The following is a 23,299-nucleotide window of genomic DNA, read 5'->3' as shown; positions in this document are numbered from 1 at the left end:
TCGGCCCGGCTTGCTTGAATCCTGATGGTGCAATGAGCAAGGGACTCACGTCTGAGTATACCCTCCCACACATAGTGTGGATAAAACCGATTTTGGAAAAGGGGGGTGGTGATGGACAGAGTCTCTGAATGATGCAGAATACTCTTACCAAGTCAATAGATCATGGTTTTAATCCATCACCGTTTTTTAGCTCACTGCACCATCCCAGCTCAGAACCTGGCTATATGCAAATTAGTCTGTTCCTGTCCCAGTGCATGATGGGAACAGGGCAAACCAAACTACCAAGCCAATTCTTATACTGGGAAGGAAACAAGCTTCCGGGGACCGGTTTCTGGCATCACAGCCTTCTTCGGCCCGGCTTGCTTGAATCCTGATGGTGCAATGAGCAAGGGACTCACGTCTGAGTATACCCTCCCACACATAGTGTGGATAAAACCGATTTTGGAAAAGGGGGGTGGTGATGGACAGAGTCTCTGAATGATGCAGAATACTCTTACCAAGTCAATAGATCATGGTTTTAATCCATCACCGTTTTTTAGCTCACTGCACCATCCCAGCTCAGAACCTGGCTATATGCAAATTAGTCTGTTCCTGTCCCAGTGCATGATGGGAACAGGGCAAACCAAACTACCAAGCCAATTCTTATACTGGGAAGGAAACAAGCTTCCGGGGACCGGTTTCTGGCATCACAGCCTTCTTCGGCCCGGCTTGCTTGAATCCTGATGGTGCAATGAGCAAGGGACTCACGTCTGAGTATACCCTCCCACACATAGTGTGGATAAAACCGATTTTGGAAAAGGGGGGTGGTGATGGACAGAGTCTCTGAATGATGCAGAATACTCTTACCAAGTCAATAGATCATGGTTTTAATCCATCACCGTTTTTTAGCTCACTGCACCATCCCAGCTCAGAACCTGACTATATGCAAATTAGTCTGTTCCTGTCCCAGTGCATGATGGGAACAGGGCAAACCAAACTACCAAGCCAATTCTTATACTGGGAAGGAAACAAGCTTCCGGGGACCGGTTTCTGGCATCACAGCCTTCTTCGGCCCGGCTTGCTTGAATCCTGATGGTGCAATGAGCAAGGGACTCACGTCTGAGTATACCCTCCCACACATAGTGTGGATAAAACCGATTTTGGAAAAGGGGGGTGGTGATGGACAGAGTTTCTGAATGATGCAGAATACTCTTACCAAGTCAAGAGATCATGGTTTTAATCCATCACCGTTTTTTAGCTCACTGCACCATCCCAGCTCAGAACCTGGCTATATGCAAATTAGTCCGTTCCTGTCCCAGTGCAAGATGGGAACAGGACAAACCAAACTACCAAGCCAATTCTTATACTGGGAAGGAAACAAGCTCCCGGGGACCGGTTTCTGGCATCACAGCCTTCTTCAGCCCGGTTTGCTTGAATCCTGATGGTGCAATGAGCAAGGGACTCACGTCTGAGTATACCCTCCCACACATAGTGTGGATAAAACCGATTTTGGAAAAGGGGGGAGGTGATGGACAGAGTTTCTGAATGATGCAGAATACTCTTACCAAGTCAAGAGATCATGGTTTCCCCGGAAGCTTGTTTCCTTCCCAGTATAAGAATTGGCTTGGTAGTTTGGTTTGCCCTGTTCCCATCATGCACTGGGACAGGAACAGACTAATTTGCATATAGCCAGGTTCTGAGCTGGGATGGTGCAGTGAGCTAAAAAACGGTGATGGATTAAAACCATGATCTATTGACTTGGTAAGAGTATTCTGCATCATTCAGAAACTCTGTCCATCACCTCCCCCCTTTTCCAAAATCGGTTTTATCCACACTATGTGTGGGAGGGTATACTCAGACGTGAGTCCCTTGCTCATTGCACCATCAGGATTCAAGCAAACCGGGCCGAAGAAGGCTGTGATGCCAGAAACCGGTCCCCGGGAGCTTGTTTCCTTCCCAGTATAAGAATTGGCTTGGTAGTTTGGTTTGTCCTGTTCCCATCATGCACTGGGACAGGAACGGACTAATTTGCATATAGCCAGGTTCTGAGCTGGGATGGTGCAGTGAGCTAAAAAACGGTGATGGATTAAAACCATGATCTCTTGACTTGGTAAGAGTATTCTGCATCATTCAGAAACTCTGTCCATCACCTCCCCCCTTTTCCAAAATCGTTTTTATCCACACTATGTGTGGGAGGGTATACTCAGACGTGAGTCCCTTGCTCATTGCACCATCAGGATTCAAGCAAACCGGGCCGAAGAAGGCTGTGATGCCAGAAACCGGTCCCCGGGAGCTTGTTTCCTTCCCAGTATAAGAATTGGCTTGGTAGTTTGGTTTGTCCTGTTCCCATCATGCACTGGGACAGGAACGGACTAATTTGCATATAGCCAGGTTCTGAGCTGGGATGGTGCAGTGAGCTAAAAAACGGTGATGGATTAAAACCATGATCTCTTGACTTGGTAAGAGTATTCTGCATCATTCAGAAACTCTGTCCATCACCTCCCCCCTTTTCCAAAATTGCAAACCAATCTGAAACAGGAGTGTCAAACATAACACCACAAATTTGGACCGACCATTACTTAATTCATTTTCACACTACATTGCCCTGCTTAAGGGGCAATATCCGCTGTCCAGCGACTTATTGGAGAGGAAGGGAGTGGGCAAACTAAGAAAAAATAGGACCCTCCAGACTCTCTCCAATGAAAATCACTTTGACGCGACTGCTACAATAGAGGATATTTATAAAATTTATTGTAACCACATAACTGACACCTTGGACCAGCTAATCCCGGTAAAGAAGGTCAAAAACAGGAAGAAAAGTACAGCCCCGTGGTATAATGAAGAACTGAGATTACTACGTTTGGGCTGTAAGACAGCAGAGAGGAAGTGGAGGAAGAAGTATCTAGAGTCAGATAGGAAAGAACTGAGAGCAGTGCAGATTAAGTACAAGGAGTCTATCCTTAAGTTTAAGGCAGACTTCTATGCTAAGTCCATTATACAAGCGCCCAATAGTACTAGGGATCTCTTCAAAATCGTTAAGGAACTATCCACCCCGACTTGTACAAGCAACAGGGTGGTAGCCTGACAGAAACTCTGTGATGAGATCTCCTTGTGTTTTGAAGATAAAATTGCCAAAATTATTGATGGCCTCCATCTCCATACTATTGGAGACCAGGATAATGTTGTGCAGAGGGTGGACGAGGACCTGAGCGTGACAGCCTCCTTGGACAGTTTTCAAGCCCTCACTAACACTACTTTCAATGATATGGCTCATAGTGTGTCATTGGGTTCTCCTCTTGACCCTCTCCCACATAAAATCTGGAAGACATACGGTCAAGATACCTTCCCTTGGTTGCGACAGATCTGTAATCAATCTTTGGAAGAGGGTATAGTTCCAGATCAGTGGAAGCAAGCCATGGTGACTCCTTTGATTAAGAAGCCCTCACTGGAACCAGCAATTCCAGCAAGCTTTAGACCCATCTTACCTTATCCAATTAAAATCTTGGAAAGGGTAGTAAGCAAGACTTTATCTTGCTTTTTAGAGGATAATCAACTGCTGGATAAGGACTAATTTGGGTTCCGTCCAGGTCACGGGACGGAGACAGCGCTGGCAACTATGCTGGACAATTTACGTAGGCGATCCAACAACAGGAGTGCTTCTGTTTTAGTGCTTCTTGATATGTCGGCCGCCTTCGACACGGTGAATCATTTAATACTGGTGGACAGACTGAGGAAGATCGGGGTGAAGGGATGGGCTCTGCAGTGGCTACAGTCCTATTTATCGGAGAGACAGCAGATGGTGACTATGGCACCGTTCAGCTCTAGCAAATCATTGGTAATTTATGGGGTGCTTCAGGGCTTTGCAATCAGCCCTATTCTGTTTAATATCTATTTGCAGCCCCTGTTTCCGATCAATAAATCATTTGGAGTTGACCTAGTAAATTATGCTGACGATGCTCAACTGGCGTTTTCTCTGGAAGGAAAATACGTAGTATCCATGGACACGTTCCAGGAGTGTATGCGTCAGACTGCTGGTTGGCTAGGGAGAAACTCGCTGCAGTTTAATGGTGGAAAAACTGAGGTGGTGTACTGCTCTTCGGGGAAAATGTCTAAGCAGCTGCCACTGGCGTTTAGGCTCACCCCTGAAAAAGAACCTCTAGCCCCTGTTAATACGGTGCGTAATCTGGGGGTTCTGTTGGATAATAATCTAAAGATGGAGTTGCAAGCAAACAAGACTGCCAGTGTGTGCTTCTCTTTGATGCGCATGCTGTGCCGGATACTCCCACTGTTACCAAAGGACTCACGTTCCCTCGTAGTGAGAAGCACAGTGCTAAGCAGGCTGGATTACTGCAACTCTCTGTATTTAGGAGCACCTCAATACATCTTTCAGGGGTTGCAGAGAGTACATTCTGCAGCAGCAAAGCTGGTGCTAAATAGGCAACGTAGGTCCTCCACCACTGTGGCTTTAAAAGACTTACATTGGTTGCCTATTAGGGAAAGGGTCGAGTTTAAAACGCTCTGTATGGTGCACAGAGCGGTACACGATCAGGGGCCCGTTCCACTGCAGGAAAAAATTAGCTGGTACCTCCCTAAGAGGCAGCTTTGCTCCTCCAGAGCCAATCTGGTGACGATTCCTAGATCTAAGCGCTCTAGGATGGGGGGAGGGCCTTCAGTGTGGCTGTCGCACACTTATGGAACGAACTATCACAGCGTGTCAAACAAATTGACTCCCTGACCGAGCTCAGAAAGAGCCTGAAAACTTGGCTTTTTCCTAAGGAATAACTCCTCGTCCTCTGATGCTTTGGCTTGCCTGCATGTCAGTTCTAAGCGCCAGGATACCCGCAGGGTGACAGCTTGCGCTATATAAGTAACCCTACAATTACAATTACAATTACAGTCTGCGATGTAGCGTGAGGAGAGCATCAGACTGTGAATGCAGAAAGTCCTTCAATATACCCTGATCACACTCCCAGTTCAGCTACAACCTGGGCACACACATGACAACTCACTTGTGCACATGTACAGCAATGCACATGTGCAAATATGCTTCTACAAAATGTTCCACTAGTAAATTCAGACCTTTTTCTTACACACACTCTCTAGAACAACTCTGGAAATAATGAACAATGGGTACATAATGGAGGCGCTCGCATAATGAGTTTCAGATTTAGGTGCTTCACGGTGCTCCCAGGGAAGCTGGATGAATGTTCCACACTCAAGTCAAGAAAAAGGGCAGTAGCCTGAATGTGACAGATAACTGTCATTAGCTTAGAAAGGTGTTGTTAGCCTTCAAATGCAGTTTTATAAGATTAATCTTGAAAATGTCAGGTATGTGCAGTGCCCTGCCCTCTGTCTACAGGCTAGACTGAGCTTTAAAACAGAAACACAAGTGAAGATTCCATGTGAACATCAGATCTCACACCCCCCTAACACTAATACCTGTCTCTGGAGCTTTGCACTTTAATCCACAGCTGAAGTAGCAGCACTTCAGATCCCCTTTGCAGTCACAATCACTCTGGCACTGGGGGTCTTCTGCTTTGATGCAAATTATGCTGTCTTTGGGGCACGTTCCTTGTTTCGGTAAAACTGAAAAAATAGAAGAAATATTTTAATTTGTTACATTGTGTCTTTTCTTGAATCAAACCATGAAGGCAAATGACAACCCAGTTAATGTTATAATAATGAGCAGGATTTGGGGGGAGTTGTTTATGAGTGACTGTAGAGTCCAGGTTTGATTGAGTTACTTTGACATTTTTTGTCTCTCTTACATTACAGGCTGTCCTAAACATCAACAAAGCAAGGAAGGTACATCACAGACAGTGGAAGACGTTACATCTGACACTGCCTATGTACACAGAGTGCTTCCTGCCCTAACTTAGTACAGCAATACTGAGTGACTTAGCAGGCATAGTGTTTATGATAGTTCCCCTTTAGCATGACATAAAAGGTGAGAACAGAAATCATTTTCAATGTAGGGCCCACATTTGGAACAGTGGTTATTTGTTGGGCAATTATATCAGGGTCTAAGTTTGAAAATATTCGTAAACACAACAAGGTGCTCTGTCCTGGTTTTTGCTTTAATTAAACCCACACCAGTGAGCACATGTTTTTTTTATCATAGCTACCTAGTTATGAATTTTCTATCTGTTGTAAAGGCTAAGGGCCATATTATCAAGAACAGGCTAAAAAAGTATCGCCAGGAAACTGCCGCTAAAGTGGCGATAATGGGCTTGATAATATGCCCTTGTGAATTTCCAAAGCAGCCCAGGTTCTGGTTTTAACCTGGGCCGCTATGGGAATTCACAAGGGCATATTCCTGCCGATAAAGCGGCGATAATTTTATCGCCTGTTCTTGAAAATATGCACCTAGATCTTTTATTTAAATCCCTACATGAAAAACATTTTTGTATGTTAAATCTCCACACGGACGACAGCAGACAAATGATTTACCATTATTTTCCACTTACTTTCAATAATCTAATTCAAAGGTCAATGTAGATTTGTGATAACTTTAGTGGAATTCTTTTTATGTGTACCAGGTTTCGCCTGAGAAAACTAGTTCAGAACTAGTTTGTCTCTCAACTCCTATTTGGGGGCCAAATATACATTCTTGGCTAGAAGTTAATAACTGTAAGTCAGGGGGCAACAATAGAAATTTATTGTAATATTTTCTATGACAATTTGTGCCTCATTTTAATCATTTTCTTAGTGGCTGAACCTCCTTAAAATGATTTTATGCTCTCTTGCTTTGAGTGATAAAAGAGAAAGCACTTGTTCACGTTATCTTTAATCATTTACTTTCTCTGTTTTGCAGTCAGTGTTGGTCATTATCATCTGAACATTGTTGTTAAATTATTATCAATTTATTATAAGAAACTCTCCCAAATGGTTAAGTTATTGTCACTAAGTCATTCCATTGCCACAGTGATTCTTTTTTGAGATCACAGTACTTTGCTGCTGACCTTTGTACCTTTGCACAAAGGGGCTTGTTCATTCCCTGTCCAGATTATAATGAAGGACTACGTGTTCAGAAGGTTTCTTGTGAATAAGTATCTCTTAACTGATCAGGAGAACACATGACAGCTTTCGAAACACAAATAACTTGTTGTAGAGTTTGGTGGTAAAAGTAAATAGTGATCCATTTCTCTGATGGAGGAAATTCTGCACCTAAATTCTTAATGGGAGGAGAATCCTGTAACATAAGTTTTCTCACCTGTAACACAAATCAGAAGATTTTCTGTTAACCTTGCCCCAAAACAATGATCGAAGCAGGTATGGACTAGAGCCCTCAGTCTTTACAGACAGTTTGTTCTGCCATCTATGGTAGCAGTAGTTGGAGGAAGAGCACTGGGCAGGCATGATTTGAATGAGTGGCCCATCATGATTCTTTCCAAAACGAATTTGGGTCCATGAAAGGACCTCATGTATACATAGGAAATCTCTCACATTGCATAGAAAGCACATGCAATTTAGGTGTACTGTATTACCGTAAACAAAGCACAGGTGTGTTGATGGGAAAGTGAATGCATTCTCCTCCATCATGTATAGCAAGCTTAGAAGTGTGCTGGTGGAGGTTGCTGGAGTGGAGTTATTTGGGGAAGTAGTGGGATCTTTAGCACATCAGCAGCAGGTTTGTATAGCACTAAGAATGTATAGTTTCAGTATTTTACTCTATCCCAGTCAGAGAGATCACACGTTTACCAAGAAAGGGGTCAGTGTGGACTCTCTCTTTGAGACCAAAGACCTCATTCTAGCCCTTAGGACGTCTGCTAAAATATAATTACAGGGCAAGCATGCAAGTAATTGCTCTAGTGAAATTTGGAGTTGGCTCCAGCTGCTGTTCTCTGGTAAACTATAGAGGTGGGAGATGCTTTTTAAATTGTTTATTTGAAAGAATGCATTACTGATGACATCTCTCTTAAGTGAACAGGGGGTGAGTGGGTATAGGAACAGCACCTCACAAGCCAGCACCGGCAGCCGCCGCGGGGGGGAGTGCTGGCGGGGAACGAGGGAGAGGTCGCACAGGGAAAGGGTGCCCGGTTGATGGAGATAGGAAACCAGGGGACCCCAGATATCGATCGGGCGGCAATTGGCTGGCACCAAGTCCCAGAATTCGGACAGAAGTCTCTGACAGCGTGAAGCGTCCTCGAGCCAGTCATTAACCGTGGGCACAGACCTGCGACCGCAGCACATGGAGACCCTGGACCTTGCGAGAACGAGAATCACTGCAGTCAGCCTCAACCTGTGCTTACTAGATGTATGAATGTGGCTCCCCTGGGTGCTGAAGCGAAAGTCACTGAGGAACTTTATCGGCTTCTACGATGACAACAGCAATAGCAAAAAAAGGCAGTAATTTGAAAGTCATTCTGCTGAAAACAATGGGGACCCCGGGTGAGGATGCACCTGGGAGAGAGTCAGCAAAGGGATGGAGGACCGATGGACATATCCATCCCTCGCCCCTATCTGGAATCGCTTTTTCGCATCCCTGAAAGAAGACTTACAATCCTTTAAGAAGGAAGGGGCACAAGAACTAAGGGCAAGCCCTGGCCTGCACTCTTTTTTATTTGAGATACTCTTGGCCTAGTTTTAATTAAATAAACTCATTCTAATCTAGTGGAGGCATGAAGTCAACCACCCAGTTTAGGAGTAGCATGTTAATGGGCGACTCGAAGCATGGATTATCTGCAATCTCACAGGTCTCCTTTTCCTTTACAAAGAATGAGGAGTGTAAACCACAGATACAGATCTGCAGAAGCATACCATCCTACAAACTGTTTGCATTTAAAGTTTTACAGAATTAGACACCCAAAAATCCATGAGTGTGAGAATAGAATAATTTCACCTGGATTGTAACTTCTGAACCCCAAGTAAGTATATATTATTTGCTTTGTCTATTGCTTTAATTACAACCAATCACCAGACACATCTTTTAGTTTTTCTATTACCCACTTAGCTGTGTGAACTATTCCTTGTTATCTGCTAACCTCATCTGCTTCTCTTAATATATTATTTTTTCTAGCATATTTGTCCGCACAGTTACAATTTTATTTAAACTGTGTTTATTCTGTAGTATCATTACCACAGACCATTCAGACCTTAGAAGTGAGGTTGAGCACAGTTGACTATATGCTGTCAAAGGTGTGTATAGCCTCTGTGGCTTTAGGATGCTTCTTGGCCCCACCTGAGCAGCAGCCAGTCCATACCTCCTGCACTTTTCTTATGCTCTTGGCTACTAAGGTTACCCAGGTACTCTGCGGAATGATGGAAAACCTTATAAAGCGTCTGCTCTCTTCCAATGCTTTTTTAGTTCTTGATCTTTATAAAAACTACAAAATGTCTTCAACTCAAAGACCTGCCCATTTTTACAGGCTGAACCAGTGCCTTGAAATCCTGTTTCTGCCAGCATCCTGCTGTGCCCGCTCAAGGCACTTAGAGAGCCTTGTTTTAAGCTGTGCAGCCACATAAAGTGCAATCTAATTAGTAAAATGGGTTCTGCACATAAAGTGGCAAATGTAATTGATTGCCTTTCTTACAGGAATACAGGAACCATGATATGCCAGGAGGATGGGGCTGGATGAGGAATAAAGTCATGATATTGAAAACACACTATAAAGCACATTCTATAAGTTTATATTTTATCACAAAGGACCATTTGAAATATCACTTTTTATTGCCCATTGCTTTTGACTATGGTGTCAGCATCCGGGGTAATGGGGGGGGGAATGGGGTACACAGTCACAAGCCCTGTTTAATAAAATGTTGAGATCCTTGATTGTCTTCCTGTGAGTGGCTCTGAGTAATACCTGTAGCCGGATTCTTGCACTTAAGTCCACAGCTGAAGGAGCAGCATATCTGATTTCCTGGGCAGTCGCTGTTAGTCGTGCACTTATCCGGTTCTGGGCTTTTGCACACAACTGTGTCTTTTGGGCACACACCGGTTTTCGCTGTAACAGAGGAAGTTACAAGATTCAACAACCTTTTCTTACAGCGGCATAGTAGAGACGTAATGGGATCCCCCAAACACAACAAAAGTGCTTACGTATTGGCCATCATTACACCACAAACAAAGCATTTTTAAATGAAAAATTACACCATTTGTTTGCTTACTCCTCCAGAGATACACTTTTTACCCTGTTGTACTACCCAACCTTTGTTCGTCAGACAGGCATCAGAATTACATATGGGTGCTGATCGAATTTGATATCCTGTACACTGAATGTGGCAATTCAATAGGGGTAACATCTGGTAATCAGTAAAAGTAGTCAGCATTTCAGCCTTACAAGATATGTTGATTTTCTACAACTAAAATATAACATATAAAGCACCTTAACCTTTCTACTTATGTTTCACCAAGAAGAACATAAAGCCTCTTTTTCCAGGCTATAGCGTAAGGCAGGCAATGATAATTTATCAATGTTGGAGTTAATGCTCTATTTTGGCTCTTTGGGAATCAGCTTTGTACCCTTTAATCATTAGCAGCAATTTCAAAATGTGGAAAAGCCTGAGATGGATGAAGAATTAATGCTGAGTTATTGAAGGGGTTTTACTCATGTGCAGAACCGTAGAGTATCAATAATACAGATGAAACAGGTAGATTACATTTTTCAACCAGGTGGTAATATACCATGAACCACAGAAAAAAACACTAATATTAAAAAGGGGCCCTTATTATTATGTCTGATAGTTGTGGAAATAAACTGAATTATTAGCCATTAGTTCTTCTACTAGGGTTTTATTAGATAACTGTGAGGGTAACATCTGTAGTGAAGCCCCTTTCTGAACTGTGCCATGTGCCTCTAACAAAACAGTACCCTAAATGATTTTTGCTACAAAAAGTAATTTGTGGCTGAAATGTGAAGAGATGTAGAACATGATCCATCAACCAAGAAGGTGGAGGGAGAACCAGTCAGAGAATGGAGAAATATAATAAGGAGAACAGCCCATGTGCAGATCATGACTCTGGATTTAAGGTATAAAGGCTCTGCATGCAGGTTAAAAAAGGACTCCTAGCTGGGCTTCTCAATATCTTGCACTTACAGTAGTCATGGATATTAGCAAGATAGAACTATCTCATGGGTCTGGTCACACCCCAATTAGCTAAACGCATGACACCACTTTGCTGCACTTGCAAGCGTCAAGAGAGGTGCACAAAACTCTCTTATTTATACAATCCAAAACATTTTTACAATAAATGATCAACATTTTGCCATCTCCTGAGCTAGTCAATCAATCAATCAATCAAAAAGTAGAAGTACAAGTGTAGAAACAAGCAGACTGTCTAATGCAGACCCAGCTTTGGTGCAGAAGTAGTTGCCCACTCTAGGCAAACTAAATATACCATTGTTAGGCCTGTCATCCTTAGGATGGTCATTCCCCAAACGTTTTCCTCCAACCCCCTCCTATTTTGTGCTGATCTTGTTTTTGCTGGCTCTAGGACCCTGTGCCCTTTACCACTGCTTTACAATGCCAAAGTGCTTCTGCACACTCCTTTAAACATGGTAGGATTGGCTTAAACCCAATTGGCATATTTAATTTACTTTATTTGTAAATAAAATAATACTGAGCCGGCATCACACATTTTCCCTCCTATTTAAGAAGCCCTTAAAGACATTGCAGCCTCTGTGTGTAGTTTTAAACTGCCATTTTAACTTGCAAAAACAACTTTTTGCCAGGCTCTGACCTTTATTTTTAATACATACAAGCCACCCCTATGGTAGAGCCTCAGCAACCCAAAGGGCAGGGTGCATTTTATTTAAAATATTGGACCTGAACATTTATGGTTTAAATGTCCTGGGAGAAAACATTCCTAAATTTGTATTTCCCTACTGCAAGGTCTCCCTCTCTCATAGGATGACATTGGGTTACATTCTTACATTTATTAAGCGATAACTTTCGATTGGGAGCAGGCAGACAGGTTGTGTTTCGTGTGTTAGTCACAATTCTGAAAAGGGGTTTGACACCAGTCTACTTTAACCCTAGACAATATGGGGGCTGGGCAGGGGCAAACAATTCCAGACTCTTCAGAGAGTAAAAACCTTCAGAATCTTCCCTTACTTCGAAGTGGACAGCAGATATAAATATTGGCCCCCTAGACAAAAGATATTTAAATATGAGTATACAAACTATGCAAAAAGTGAGTGTATTTCGACAAAGATATGCTACTAGGAAGAGGATCAGTTAAGAAGGACCATTAATGGCGTGAAATTAAAAAGACAGAACAGGTACAGGGAAGTAAGGACAATGTAACAACATACACAAAGCAGAAGACAGAAACAGTATGTGATGTTAAAGTAGCAGGGAAACTGCAGTAGATGTCAGAGGCGCTTATATGCCATTGGTTATATCTCGGAGCTTTGTATAAAGAAAATCATCTGGCATAAATATTTTGTTATAAATAGCATTAAAAAAATATTGTCTTAATGACAGTAGATTTTCTAGTATGCATTTCAGTGGAATGATACTTTATGACATAATATTTATGTGTATATTATGAAGATATTCTGATGACAATACTTGAGTGTTGCACAATGGCATCAGTGTCTTGCTATCAATTGAGTAATGCGTGGCTTCTTATTCTATCTCCTTCCTTGGTCACCCAAAGCAGGGGGAGCTAATGTTGAGCAGATTGTGTTATTAGTGATGTCAGGGTGGAGTATCATGCGCCAAGTGATCTGTGATCTAACCAGCTCTAACCCAAAGGTGGAAATGAATGCTACACAATCCACTAGTTACCCAGCACTTAGTCAACATTTTGAAATCAAACAGTATTGTGAAGCATGGTAAACAAGGAAGGTGTGTAATGGTGGGAAGAATAGTCAATGAGGTTTCTAGAGGGGCCGTGGATTGGAAGGGGAAGTCATTGAAAGATTCAAAGGAAATGATGGAACCAATTATTTCAAGAAGTACCAGACTATAGATGTCTCTGATATCCTGACTCCATTTCAACAATTCTTCTAGCTTTGTCTGGATAAAAAAGATCAAAAAGGCACTTAATTGAAAAGGGGTTGTCACCTGGCACAGGATTCTTGCATTCCTGATTGCAAATCTCGATGCAGCACTTCTTCTCTCCTGGACAGTCTGTGTCGTTGCTACACATGTGATTGTATGGGGGTGGACGATCACACCATGAAATTCGCTTGGGACAGTCACCAGATTTCATTGCTAAGAAAAGACAGACAGATTCAAATAAAACATCCCATCTTTGACTTCTATCTGAATCCTTTATCTGAAATGAAATCAATGCTAAAAATATGGAGTAAATGTGTTGCTTACAAATCTTTTGCATAAGAACAGAACATGAAATTCACAATCAGGAAGTGGAAATATTACACACAATGAAGGGGGTGAGCATGCAATACAGGAAGAGAAATGTGAGTAGATTTCATAATGGGAGGGAAAAGGATGGTCAAGAAAGAACCAACAGCATAAATTGAAGAGAGCTGTAAAAGATTACTCCAGGATTTCAGGATTCAGAGAGCTACTTCTAATGTTTCATGTTATGAAATGATAGAATATTAAGGGCAATTTTGGTACACATACTATTTATGGTTGGAGGTCAGTGCACTTTCAACATAAAAGACAAATACAACTATGCACATTCCAATTCTAACTAAACACTCCCTTCACAAATCTCACAGGACAAATCAGAGGTTTACATTTTTTGCTCATTTTGTGCAATTTTTGCACATTTTTGTAACCACTTCTCCATGTTCAGTATCATAATCATGTATGTGACCTGGACATTGTGGGATAGCCAAGCGAGGCACACGTCTTGTGCTGCCATGTATTTCATATTATGCACACGCCCAGTATTTAGGTATGCACTGATGTCCCACTCAAGGTTCAGTGGCAAAGGTCATGACGTAGGTGAAGGTTGAGCACCTCAGAGAGTCTAACCAACGGATTGAAATATACATATTACAGCAAGCATCTTGCAGCCCAGGTGCTATGATATATGGGACAAATAATAACAAGAGCTTCTGTGATGTAGCGTGAAGAGAGCACCAGTTTGTGAATGCACAAAGCCCTTCAATATAAACTTATCCCACTCAAAGGTCAGCCACAACTTGTGCAGACACATGGCAACTCACCTGTGCATATAAACATATATGCAGATGTGCAAATATGCTTATACAAAATTTGGCAAAAGTAAATTCAGACCATTTTCTTAGACACTCTTTCTAGAACCACTGTGTATAATGAACAATGAATACATAAGAAGGAGGCTCTTGGGTAATGAGTTTCAGATTTCGGTGCTTTGCGGTACAACCAGGAAAGCTGGAAGAATGGTCCACAATCATGTTAAGAAATAGGGCAGTACCCTGAATGTGACAGGTACCTGTCATTAGCTCAGAAAGTTGTTATTAGCTTTCAAATGCAGGTTTTATAAGATTCATCTAGTACATTTCAGCTGTGTACTGTGCCCTGCCCCCAATCTACAGGCCAGGCTCAGCCTAAAAATAGCAACACAAGCAAAGATGTAACATCAACATCAGATGTCACACCCTCCTGACACTGATACCTGTCTCTGGAGCCTTGCACTTTAATCCGCAGTTGAAGTTGCAGCACTTCCAATCACGTGTGCAGTCACCATCACTCTTGCACTGTGGGACTTCTGGTTTGATGCACTTCTTGTTGTCTTTGGGACACTTTCCTGGCTTTGGTAAAACTGAAATAAATGAGAATTTGTTACTTTGCATCTTTTCTTGAACCAAACCCTAATAACAAATGATAACCCAGGTAATGTTATCCTAATGAGCAGGGTTTTTAGGGGAGGTGTTTATGAGTGACTGTAGAGTCCAGGTTCGATTGTGTTTCTCTGTCATTTCTTCTCTCTCTTACATTACAAGCTGTCCTGGAAATCAGCAAAATGCGGAAGGTACATTACAAACAGTGGACTGCTTTACATCTGGCACTACCTATGTACATAGAGGGCTTCATGTCGTGAATTAGTACAGCAACACTGAGGGACATAGTGGGCATTGTGTTTAATATAGTGACCCTTTTTTGAATGGCATACAAGGCAAGCACAGAAAGCAGTTTCAATGCAGGGCCCGGGTTAAATTTTTGGCATTTGGAACAGTGGTGATTTGCTGAGCAATGTTATCACGATCCAATTTTGACAATATTGGTGAGCACAAGAAGAAGCTCCGTCATGGTGTTTGCTTTAATTAAGGTCATGCCAGTGGGCACATATGGCTATTCTTCCATGGTGACCTAGTTAAGTAATTTCACTCTGTAGTTAAGGCTAGATCTTCCATAAAAAGCCATAGATTAAAATATTTTTTCATTTTGAATTTCCACCCGGAAAAACGCAGAAATATGGTTTCAAATTATTTTCCACGTACTTTCAAGAATCTAATTCCAACGTGAATGTAGATTTATGGTAACTTTAGTGGAAAATATATTTTGTTAAATGTGTACCAGGTGCTGCCTGAGAAAAAACACCTTCAGAACTACTTTGTATCTCATACTCTAGTCAGGGGCAAATACACATTCCTGGCTAGAAACCAATAGCCTTATGTCAGGGGACAACTGCACACAATCATTGCAATATTTTCTATGACAATTTGTGCCCAACCTCTGCTACAAAATTCACAAATCATGATTTTGGGATCTCTTGCACGCAGCAACTAAAACTAGACAAGCACGCGTACACTAAAGATCCGCAGGACCAGGCAGAATGAAACACCAAACGAGAAAAAAGCCATGGCCCAAGGGCCCTGCAGAAGTCACGTTACAAGATATTATGTCCGCCCTTAACAAGTTCCAAACCACAGTGGGGTCCATCTCCACGGACATCTTACTCTTGTGAACCAAATTCCAGAGAATGGCCATGAGAGTGACAGAAGTTGAAACTATCACAACAACTCTCTCCACAGACACGGCTGTCTAAACAACGACAAGTACTCCAACTAGAAACAGAAAACATGCTTATAGCTGCCAAACTCGACGATCAGGAAGGCCGCTCAGGACGTAAACATTTTCGAATTATTGGCGTATCGGAGGGTAAAGGGGGCCCTGCACTGGATTTATTTGTTGAAGATCTCACCAAGACCCATCTTCAGCCTCAAGGACTGTCAAGTTTCTTCTCGGTAGAAAGAGCCCACCGAGTACCGGGAGGCAGGCCTACACCGGAGGCCCCGCCAGCCCAATCCTAGCCTGAATCTTTAATTTTCCTGATTGTGACGCCATACTGCAAACGGCATGAGTGGCTCCTCCGTTGCGACTAGAGAACTGTGTAGATTCATTCTTTCCAGACCATACGGCAGCGGTAACTAAACAACGGCGGAGTTTTCTGGAGATAAAGAAAGAACTCAGAAGCCGAGAACTCAATTACTCAATGCTTTTCCCAGCAAAGTTGAGGGTAGAAGCGGGCGGTAACACATGGTTCTTCAGGATACCCAAGGAAGCCCATGACTGGCTGGAGGGATGGCATCAGGTCCCAGGGCTGCGAAAAACAGGCAAGCAACAACAGCAACGGCTATTGGAAGCGGCATTGCAAGACTCAAGGGACATAGGCTCAATGGAGGATTTAACGCAGGTGGAGACTGGAATATTAAGATACCTTGAGCTCACGTACTTTAGGACTGAAACCAGATGGAGGCCAACAAGGAGAACGAATAGACGTACAGCACTAATGACACTAATGTACTGGACTGCCATTCTTGGCCAGATTCACTGTGATTTTTGCCCCACTTGGCGTCTTAACAGTAATAAATTGCAATATAGGCTGTAACGGAACTAACTGAACAAGTATGTTATTGAAGGCGGGGATGGCTCGGGGTGATCGCTGGACTACTCTCCCCCTCACGCAAGTACAAGTTATAGGGAATAAGCACTCTGCAAAGTCGGGATGGCGGGTAGTGTTATGTATGTCTTGCAGGGAGGCAGGGAGGGGTGATGGGAACCAGTATACGATTATGTTTGTTTTCTACACACAGGTATGCCTAATGCTGACTATGTTTGTCAATTGTTAGTACACGACAACCACATCGCAATACTCTCCATGCTCGATCATTGACTCTACGTTCACTGACACAAGGGGACATACCGACCGACCTCCCACACACACAGCCCGTGACTTCTAATATGATGGGCCCCCCCTTTCTCAATCATATTGTGGAATGTTAATGGCCTATGTGACAAGATAAAGAGAGGGTTGGTCGCACAATACCTTAAACGACAAGCACCAGCTGTAGCCCTCATCCAAGATTCACATTTAATGGGCGCGGCCTGTAAAGCCCTAGATAGGTGGGGGTTTAAAATGGCAACACACTCAGGTTCGCGGGTGTGGGGATTCTGGTTCACAAAAACTCCCAACTTGTTATGAACGAGTCCTAGACAGACGGTCATGACGGTTTTCAGCTCTCTCATGCCAATAGGAAGGGCGAGCATATAATTTAGTTTCAGTATATACCCCGCCCGCTCTACGAAACCTAGCCCTCCTGGCCCTCTGTAACATCCTGCTCACACTCCCACAGGGTGAATTGATCTAAGGGGGTGACTTTAATGACACGCTCAACGCCAAGCTGGATCGACAACCCCTCAGGGAACAATGCGGTACTCACCTCCGATCAGCTGAATTTCTTGACCCTTTAGTCTCATAGATGATTGGCACTCATGCTTATCTCAGGAAAGACAATAAACCTTCCACTCCGGCGCACATAATAGCCTTTCAAGGATAGATTATATCCTTACATTGGTTACTGGTTTGGAAAGAGTGTTGGAGATCTCACACCTCCTTAGGGGTGTCTGCGATCATTCCCCTGTTATGATAAAGTATACAGCTCACATCCTGGGGAGGCGTCGCATATTTCCCATATACCCCGGCTTTCTTAAGGACGCAACTATTTGCAAAGGCTTAACTACAACCACAAGGCAACATTTTACGAAAATGAACACTCAGTAACATCCTCGACAACCCTGTGGGAGGCGTATAAGGCAGTACTGAGTGGCCAAGCAATTTCATTAATGTAAATGTAAATGTGGGTTTACTTGTAAAGCGCACTGCCCCCTACTCAGGGTATCCTGGCACTTTATACCGCTGTGGAACCCTTCCTGGTTTTCCCTGTGAGATGCCCCCTACTGGGCACCCCCAAGGTGGAACCAGGCATCCCAGCGCCACTGGGGCCGTTGTGGAGATTAAGCAAGCTATTGCCCAGAGTTGCAGAGTGGGACCCATGATTAGAGTAGGCACCAATGCGAGAATTGTCGAGTCCGCGGACATTGAGCCCGATACCCTGCCGCGTCGGGAATTGAACCCTGGTCCTGGGCCAGACCTCTACATCAGGGTCTGCCGCCTCTAACCAGTGAGCCACACTTCTCCTCTTCTTCTAATCACACCCCATAAAAGTGATAAAGTGCAAGAAGTGCAGTCCCTTGAGCAGGCAGTGGGCCAAGCCGAAGTCGAACACTCCTCAGATCCCAACGATACCACAACTCATAAGCTAAACTGGCAAAGCAAGAATACAGGTACTATATGTGGGAGGAGGCGAAGACCAGAGTCCCCAAAACACAGCACACTATTTATGAAGTCGGAGATAAGGCTGGCAAACTTCTAGCTTGGTTAGCCAAAAGGGAGAGAGCTAGTCGCTGGGTGGCACAATTGAATTCAGATTCCCTGGGTGGCCAATACAGACCTGCAACAGATAGTAAACACATTTGCAATTCATTATGAGACAATATATACTCCTAAAGCGGTGACCACACTAGCGGAGAATCTTGCATATCTAAGGACATACACATGCCCACACTTGCACCTCATGAAGTTCAGGCCCTGGTGGCAAACTCGACATCTGACAAACTATCACTAGCCATAGGCGGGCTCCAGACGGGGAAAGCTCTAGGTCCCAATGGCATCCCGTCAAACTCTACAAAAAAGCAGCGTGCAGACTCACGCCAAAATATATGAGGCCAGTCTTGAAGTAGGAGCACTTCCCAGGGATCAGCGCACAGCGACAATCGTAGCAATTTCAAAACCCAGTAAGCCACTGCATGAATGCTCATCCTATCGGCCAATCTCGCTGCTGAAAGCAGAAGCAAAAATACTAGCAAAGGCACTGCCCACTAGGCTCCAACTGTACCTTACAACACTAGTACAACTGGACCAATCAGGTTTTATGCTGGGCTGGAATACAACACTTTATCCGAGGCGACTTAATAGTGTAATGGCCCTCATACCCACTTTCCAGAAAGAGGCTGTCATTCTCCCCTTGGCCGCACGTATGGCCTTCAATCTAGTCAAATGGCACTTCCTTATTGTAGCCCTACGACATCTGGGCTTCGGTCCCAAATTTTGCGCCTGGGGCCAACTCCTATATACAAAGCCTTTAAAGTTCATATAGGAGACTTCTCCTCGGATAGCCAAATTATCAACAAAGGTGTCCCCCAGGGCTCCATTTTGAGCCCTACGTTATTCAACCTATACGTGTCCCCTTAGCCAAACTTATCAAATCGTTTGGGTTTCAAACAGTGTCTTACGCAGATGACACTCAGCTGTTAATCACCATGGTATCAGATGTCACCGAGACCAAAAAGCGCTTTAAACTCTGTATGATAGCCATAAACAACTGGATGACGAACAATCACCTTCTCCTTAATGCCAACAAAACAGAGATTCTGCTTTTTGGGGATGCAGCCAAACTATGGAACTGCGACTGGTGGCCCCCCATCCTAGGACCTTGCCCTCCTCCTAAGACAGCTGCACGCAACCTCAGTGTAATTCTAGACTCCAAACTTTCTATGTCCGACCATATTAACAATTTGATCCGCATTTGCTATGGACTTATGCGCAGTCTTAGAAAAATATTCAAGTGGATACCACTTTCCTCCCGCATGCCCCTTGTACAGGGACTAATTATTAGCCGCCTGGACTATGGCAACTCTCTTCTTGCCTCTACTAATGTAGAGCTCCTGGCCAAGCTCCAGGTGGTGCAGAATACAGTGGCCAGACTGGTCCTTAATCTGCCCCCGCATTCTCCTTCCTTGCCTAGTTTAAGGACCCTGCACTGGCTTCCAATCAAAAAGAGGATCCATTTCAAATTGTGTTGTTCGGTGCATAAAATGCTGAATAATGAAGGACCCCACTACCTAGCTAAAAAACTCACTATACACCAATAGGCTAGAACCCTTAGGTCCAATAGGAAATACCTTCTGACAGTGTTGAAGGTCCGCACCGTCAGAAATGGTGGTAGATCTTTCTCCCGGGTAGCCCCCGAAACTTGGAATACACTGCCACTATCCCTCCGCCTGGAAACAGACCACAAGAAGTTCCGTAGACTCCTTAAAACTTGACTATTTTAGCCCAGTTTTTTCCTTCTGGTCATCATATGGGAGAGTCTCAGGATATACTATCAACTGGGCCAAAGCTGTTCTTTATGTGCTTCCTTGGCCCACCTCCGCAACTCCCAAAAGACTGCACGATACAGGTCGCAGACGGGGGGTTAAAATATCCAGGACTATACAACCCAACCCACGCAATTTATCGAAAAAAATCATTTATAGTCCCTGAAAAGACTCCACCGTGATGTTAAACATTGGCCCTCCCTACCACTGACACTACTGGGACAAGCTGCCCTGTTCACAATGATGGCACTCCCCAGGTTCCTATATGCCCTGCAAAACACTAAATTTCCGTTTCCTTACTCCTACTTTAAAGCGATCGATGCAGAAATAAGTCATCTCCTCTGGGATGAAAAACCTGCCTGCATAGCCATGCAGAAATTGGTGAGGGGTTGGTATGACGGTGGAATCACCCTACTAAATATCAAAACATACTACTCGGCCTTGCAGCTCATTGTGACAAATCAATGGCTGCACGCCCCAGAAGACAAACCTACGCTACGCATGGATAGACATACTCTCGGTGCAGAGGGTGTTCTGGGAGCACTATATAATAAATCTTGCAAAAGTACACTATTGGGACCAACTGCACACACCATACGCATTTGGTTCACGGCACTCCGTGCACTTGGCTGGGAAGGGGTCTTAACACAACACACACCACTTTGGGACACCCGATGACTAGGCAGACTCCGCAATAGTAAAGGCTTCAGGCGATAGGACCTCATAGGCATTTCAAGGGTAGGGGACCTATGGAGTAAAGGCAAGGTCATTGCATTCTCCCAGCTCAAAGAGACATACGAGATGGCATTGATGGAACAATACCGTTACCTACAGATCAAACATGTGGTCACAAAAGCTATGATCTCCCGGAGACCTCACCGCTGGAGGACAGACTGTTGACAGACCACATGACAAAAAAGCCATTTCCCTGACATATCGTAAAATTGTAAATAACAAACGTGTCCCCACAAAAATTATTTGTGAGAAATGGCAGGCCGAGGTAGGGGAGCTGGATGAAACGGATTGGCAGGAGGCGCTTGCGTCCCCACGTGAAGTGACGACACCCTCCAAACTAAAACTAGTGCAACTCAAAATACTGCACCGAACACACTACACAAAGATGACATTGTATAAAATCGGAATAACTGACACACCACTGTATCTGCAGGGTTGCGAGACGCCAGGCACTTTCTACCACACATTGTGGGAATGCCCCAAAATGACACACTACTGGGAGGCTGTCATGGATACAATCTCACAAGTTTGTGGACCTAGTGTACTCCTAGAATCCAAGAAGTGTCTCCTCAACATCGGGGAGCCGACAGATCTTAATCATGTGGCTCAAGATTGGGCGACTTTAGGTATGATTCTGGCTAAAAGGAACATAGCTCAACACTGGGAAGCGCAGGACGTTCCCACACATCGGCAATGGTGTAGCGTTATGGATAGCGCAATGGTGGCAGAGAAAGTGGTCTATGTCCGTAGAGGGTGCCCCAAGAAATGGACATAGTATGGGAGAAGTGGAATGCATTTAGAGGGAATATATGTACCCCGCCATCTGAAGAGTCAGAACCGGAGCTGAACGAATAACAGACATGATTAGAGCTGTTCTGGGAAAGTTGTCATAAGATGGGTTCATGTGGGGGATAACTGCGATGCAAAATTGATAAAGGCGTTATTTAAGTGCTGACACAAATATGTACTCAGTACGTACGCTCCTATAATTTCAGATTTCTGTAATTATTACCAACTTATGTAAATGGACAATACAAATGTAAAAAAAAAGAGTGACTTATTTATTTTGTTTGGTATCTGTACAAAAAATCCGAAATGTTAGCCAATATTTCTCCTACAAGGGTCTTATTAGAAAAATGACAGGGGAACATCTAAAGTGTTGCATCATGCTGAGATGTCCCATATGCCTCTGACAAAATAATATCCTAAACGGTCTCTTCTACACAAAGGAATTAATGGCAGGGGATATGGGAGAACATGGCGGCAGGCTAGGAGCCTAGGTTGTGAGCTCCGCAAACATGAGTGAGTAAAGACGCAGACTGGCTCTTGTAAGCAGCTTTTGAATGGGAAATGCTTTCTGCAGGTCTGAGGTTCACTCACCAGGCTCATAGGTAAACGTTTGGGGGCCAGAAACCGTGAGATCAGGAAACTCGTACAGTGGTCCATTGGGCGGTGGCAGCGTGTAAGGACTCTCGAGGCTCGGCAAGACGTAGGCGGAACTGAAGCAGAGGTGGAGGTCGGAGCTGGAGGTGGAGGCGTTTCCTGCCTGGAATCGGCACCCCAGCAGCTCGGGAGCACGGGGGAAAGCAGGAAGCCTCTGGGCAGTTGCCGTGGTGGAGTTCCAGCATCAACGCGGGGCAACACCGAGAGTACGTTTTAGGGGATCCATATGTAAATCCCCTCGTATTACACAGAAAACCTTGGGGTTCTCAATGTTTGGCAATAACGACGGGCAGCATCCCAGGGGCAAAGTTGAGGACATAAAGTAAGCGAGTAGAAAATTTAAAGTGGACCCTGAAACTAACTTTCAAACTGGAGACAGTGCAGAAGTAAATGCCATTGTTGCCTGAATTAAATTAGGAAGAAAGGTAGAGGCAAACAAAGGGGGTTTTCCACTTCAAGCACAAATCTGGCGGCTCAGTTGCTAGGGGATATACCCTTCCGCACAAACACTTCCTAGACAGAACAAGTCATCTCCAATACCCTATGAGGGGGAAGACATTAAAGACAGTGTTACTGATCTCAAAGAAACCTGCTATGCCTTAAGAAACAAGCATCCGAACTTGGTGCCGGCTCCCACAGGGGATGATGATAGTCCCTTGGCAGAAACTGGGTTAGAGAGAGAACAGGAACAAGATAAAGAGTTAACTACACTACAGGATAGTGATTTAGGGAAACACATCAATAGGAAACAAAGGGTTTCGAAAGCCAAAGGAGGATAAGCAGCGGTAGTTTCAAC

The 23,299-nt window shown here is 44.0% G+C and overlaps 1 protein-coding gene across 1 annotated transcript in view; it reads right to left on the bottom strand.

Annotated features, from left to right (window-relative positions):
* The window catches only part of LOC144762995 (uncharacterized), a 128,359-nt gene that overhangs the window by 70,029 nt on the left and 35,031 nt on the right, over positions 1-23,299 (bottom strand). The window contains exons 5-8 of the mRNA XM_078648308.1: positions 14,501-14,647; positions 12,991-13,140; positions 9,783-9,923; positions 5,419-5,565 (exon numbers count right to left, since the gene is read on the bottom strand). Of these exons, the coding sequence (XP_078504434.1) occupies positions 5,419-5,565; positions 9,783-9,923; positions 12,991-13,140; positions 14,501-14,647 (585 nt within the window). The remainder of the gene's footprint in view (positions 1-5,418; positions 5,566-9,782; positions 9,924-12,990; positions 13,141-14,500; positions 14,648-23,299) is intronic.

This window comes from Lissotriton helveticus, chromosome 6 (assembly GCF_964261635.1).
Source record: "Lissotriton helveticus chromosome 6, aLisHel1.1, whole genome shotgun sequence".
In the NCBI taxonomy this organism is placed as follows: domain Eukaryota; kingdom Metazoa; phylum Chordata; class Amphibia; order Caudata; family Salamandridae; genus Lissotriton; species Lissotriton helveticus.
The sequence above is the reverse complement of the archived record's forward strand: the minus strand, read 5'-3'. Positions and strand labels throughout refer to the sequence as shown.